Raw genomic sequence first — 2853 nt, 5'->3', positions numbered from 1 at the left:
CACTTTGGATGCGAAGGGGTGAATTTATGCTAAAGTCAAGGATGGCACTGATTTTTATTTGAACCCGAGGCAAGGCTTTAAGCCTGCTTCAGTCTTAACTGCCACTCCCAAAACTTGTTGCACAAGCACAAAAAGCCCTATTTGTAAAACAACTCCTTGGGCCAATTGAACATACGGAAAGATTGGACATCAGATGAATGACAGTATTTTGGCCTTTAAGGCCCCAACCCCAGTATTTCAGCTATGGCTGACTGCCCATAAGACAAGATAAATGCACTTTAAGTACAATAATTGAAGGCACGGAATATATATTCAATCCTAAACAGCCAAGGAGCTGCCACAGACATACAGAAAAAGTTGCATTTCTTTGAATCCAATTATGGAATGATTGCTAATGAATAATTAGATACAGACTTCCTTTTGACTATTAAAGAAAAGAGTTCCAAAACAATTTTTGGGTGTCTTTGTAGCTTTGGCTTCCTCCTCTTTACAAATATTTCTCCAGGCCGGAGGAAAAATTTGACTGTCTCAGGTAGGCACCGCCAGTGGCGGCGGCGGCGGCTCCAAACTGGCCGAACCCATTGAGTTGCGAGGCTGCGAGGCCCACCAGCTGTTCCGCGTGTTCCGGGCAAGAAGAAGCCGGGCGGCCGGGTTGCACAGCCAGCCTGCTGGGGGCTCCGTACAGCTGCGAGTGGGGTGGGGAATAGGCGCCGGGAGGCACCGCTAGGTGGCCGGAGGGAGAGGCAGCGTAGGGGTAGGTCGGGCCTGCGGGCTGCCGACCCATTAAGCCGGGACTCGCTTGTTGCGCCTGGAAATAGGTCTCCGTCGGGTTGCCCATCGGACAGGGGCCCAGGTCGGCCACGCCGTTCAGGCCCAAGGAATGGTAAGGCCCCAGGTCCATGCCCATCGCCGAGGAGGCCTGCAGGGCGACTGCTTGGTGCTGCTGCTGCTGCTGCTGCTGTTTGGAACTGATCAGGCTGTCGATGCTGAACATTCGCGAGGGCAGCGCAGGCGGCGCCCCCGGGTATTGGGGAAGGGCGGAGAGCTGCGGGCTGTAGGCGCGGACGGGCGAATAGACGGCATCTCCGCCGCCACCCGGGTAAGCTAAGGCTCCCGAGCCCCCGCAAGGGCCGGGCCTCCCGACCGGAGCCGCGTTGGGGGTAAAGGCGCTGGCGTTGGGCATGTAGCCCGGGTAGGTGGTGAGGTCGGTGCGCTTAAAGCGCTTCCGGCGGCGCAAGAAGCTGCCGTTGTCGAACATGTCCTCGGCGGCCGGGTCCAGGGTCCAGTAGTTACCCTTGCCCGGGTGGCCCGGCTCGCGGGGGATCTTGACGAAGCAGTCGTTGAGGGTCAAGTTGTGGCGGATGGAGTTCTGCCACTTCTTGGGGTTCTCGCGGTAGAAAGGGAAGCGCTCCGTGATGAATGTGTAGATGCCGCCCAGCGTCAGCCGCCGCTCCGCCGCGTTGGCGATGGCCATGGCGATCAGGGCGATGTAGGAGTACGGGGGCTTCCCTCGCTGCACCGGACGCTTCCTTCGACGGCCGCCGCCGCCGCCGCCGCCGCCTCCTCCCGCGCTGGCCGAGGTGCCGGCACCGGAGGGCTGATCGTCCGCCGGCTGCTCGTTTACTCTCTCCGCCGGGCTCCCTCTGGGCTCCGACTTGATCAAGAAAGGCTCCACTTTGCAGCTCGACGGGGAGGCCCGATGCCCAGCGGGGGAATCCGGCCTTGTCCCCTGAGTGGGCGAGTGGAAGGCGTCGGCTGTCATGGTGCACTTACCCGAGAAGAAGGAAAAACCGGCCAGATTCATATACCAAGAAAAAGAGTGTGTGTGAGAGAGAGAGAGAGAGTGAAACAGGGAGTGAGAGAGAGAGAGAGTGTGTGTAAGAGAGAGAGAGAGAGAGAGAGAGAGAAAGTGTGTGTGTGTGTGAGAGAGAGAGAGAGAGAGAGTGTGAGTGAGAGAGAGAGTGTGAGAGTGTGTGTGTGAGTGTGTGTGTGTGTGTGTGTGAGAGAGAGAGAGAGAGAGCGCGTTCGTGCACCAGTGGGAGGGGGGAATGTCGGGGTGGAAGGAAGCAACGGGGTGAATGAAATGGAGCAGCTCCCGCGGGGACCAGGTAATGAGGCTGGTTGGGTCGCTTTATATAGCTCAGTCCTGGCGCCACCCTGGGGCTCCCCCTGAATGGGGCGGTGGCTACCCACAGCCACCACCTGGGCGATTCTCCGCTCCTGGTGGACCAAGCGAGAGTTTTGAGAATGAGGTGGGCAGCTGGGCATTTCTGTGCAGCAGCGCTCAAAAACCCCAGGCGGGGATGTCTTTCGCTACCTGCGCCAGGTGGAGGGGTACTTTTCCTTGCTCCATTGCAAGAGCAGCCCCATCCTCAAGTGCAGAAGTCTCCAAACTTGGCAACTTTAAGACTGGTGGATTTCAACTCCTAGAAATCTCCAGCCAGCTGTGCTGGCTAGAGAATTCTGGAAGTTGAAGTCCACCAGTCTTAAAGTTGCCAAGTTTGGGACCCCTGCCCAAGTGGGTTTCTCAGCAACCTGTCCCAGGACTTTCAGCGGGACTTTACGCAAAGCTCATAAGGTCACTTGGCTCTCATCTTTATTTTTGCAATAAATCCTTAGTAATGTATTACTAACTCTTGTGTATTATCGGAGGCTTCCCTGGAGCACTTCACCGGCTGCTAAGCACCTTTAGTTTTCGGGAGAGACGTTTTTGGCTTTGAAAGCGGAACTGCTCTCAAAGCCAACCAGCTTTGGAGATTTGGAAAGGCCGAGTAGCGAAATTCGCCCCGTAGAGGCGGTGGCGTGAGAAGAACGGGCATTAGTTGGGTGTTTGCAGGAGGCCAACCCCCATTG

The 2853-nt window shown here is 56.9% G+C and overlaps 1 protein-coding gene across 1 annotated transcript; it reads right to left on the bottom strand.

Annotated features, from left to right (window-relative positions):
• Positions 1-408: 408 nt before the first annotated feature.
• FOXE3 (forkhead box E3) lies at positions 409-2004 on the bottom strand. The gene has a single exon (XM_026706974.2). The coding sequence runs from the start codon at positions 1802-1804 to the stop codon at positions 488-490; it is 1317 nt and encodes a 438-aa protein (XP_026562759.2). The 5' UTR covers positions 1805-2004; the 3' UTR covers positions 409-487.
• Between the last annotated feature and the right edge of the window lie 849 nt (positions 2005-2853).

The sequence above is a fragment of the Pseudonaja textilis genome, chromosome 3 (genome assembly GCF_049901715.1).
Source record: "Pseudonaja textilis isolate UNSWEBS1 chromosome 3, rPseTex1.2, whole genome shotgun sequence".
In the NCBI taxonomy this organism is placed as follows: Eukaryota; Metazoa; Chordata; class Lepidosauria; order Squamata; family Elapidae; genus Pseudonaja; species Pseudonaja textilis.
This window is presented reverse-complemented; position numbering and strand designations above follow the sequence as displayed.

Bases quoted from the DNA above. Each gene is read 5' to 3' on its own strand.
- FOXE3 (XM_026706974.2), bottom strand. From the start codon at position 1,804: ATGAATCTGGCCGGTTTTTCCTTCTTCTCGGGTAAGTGCACCATGACA.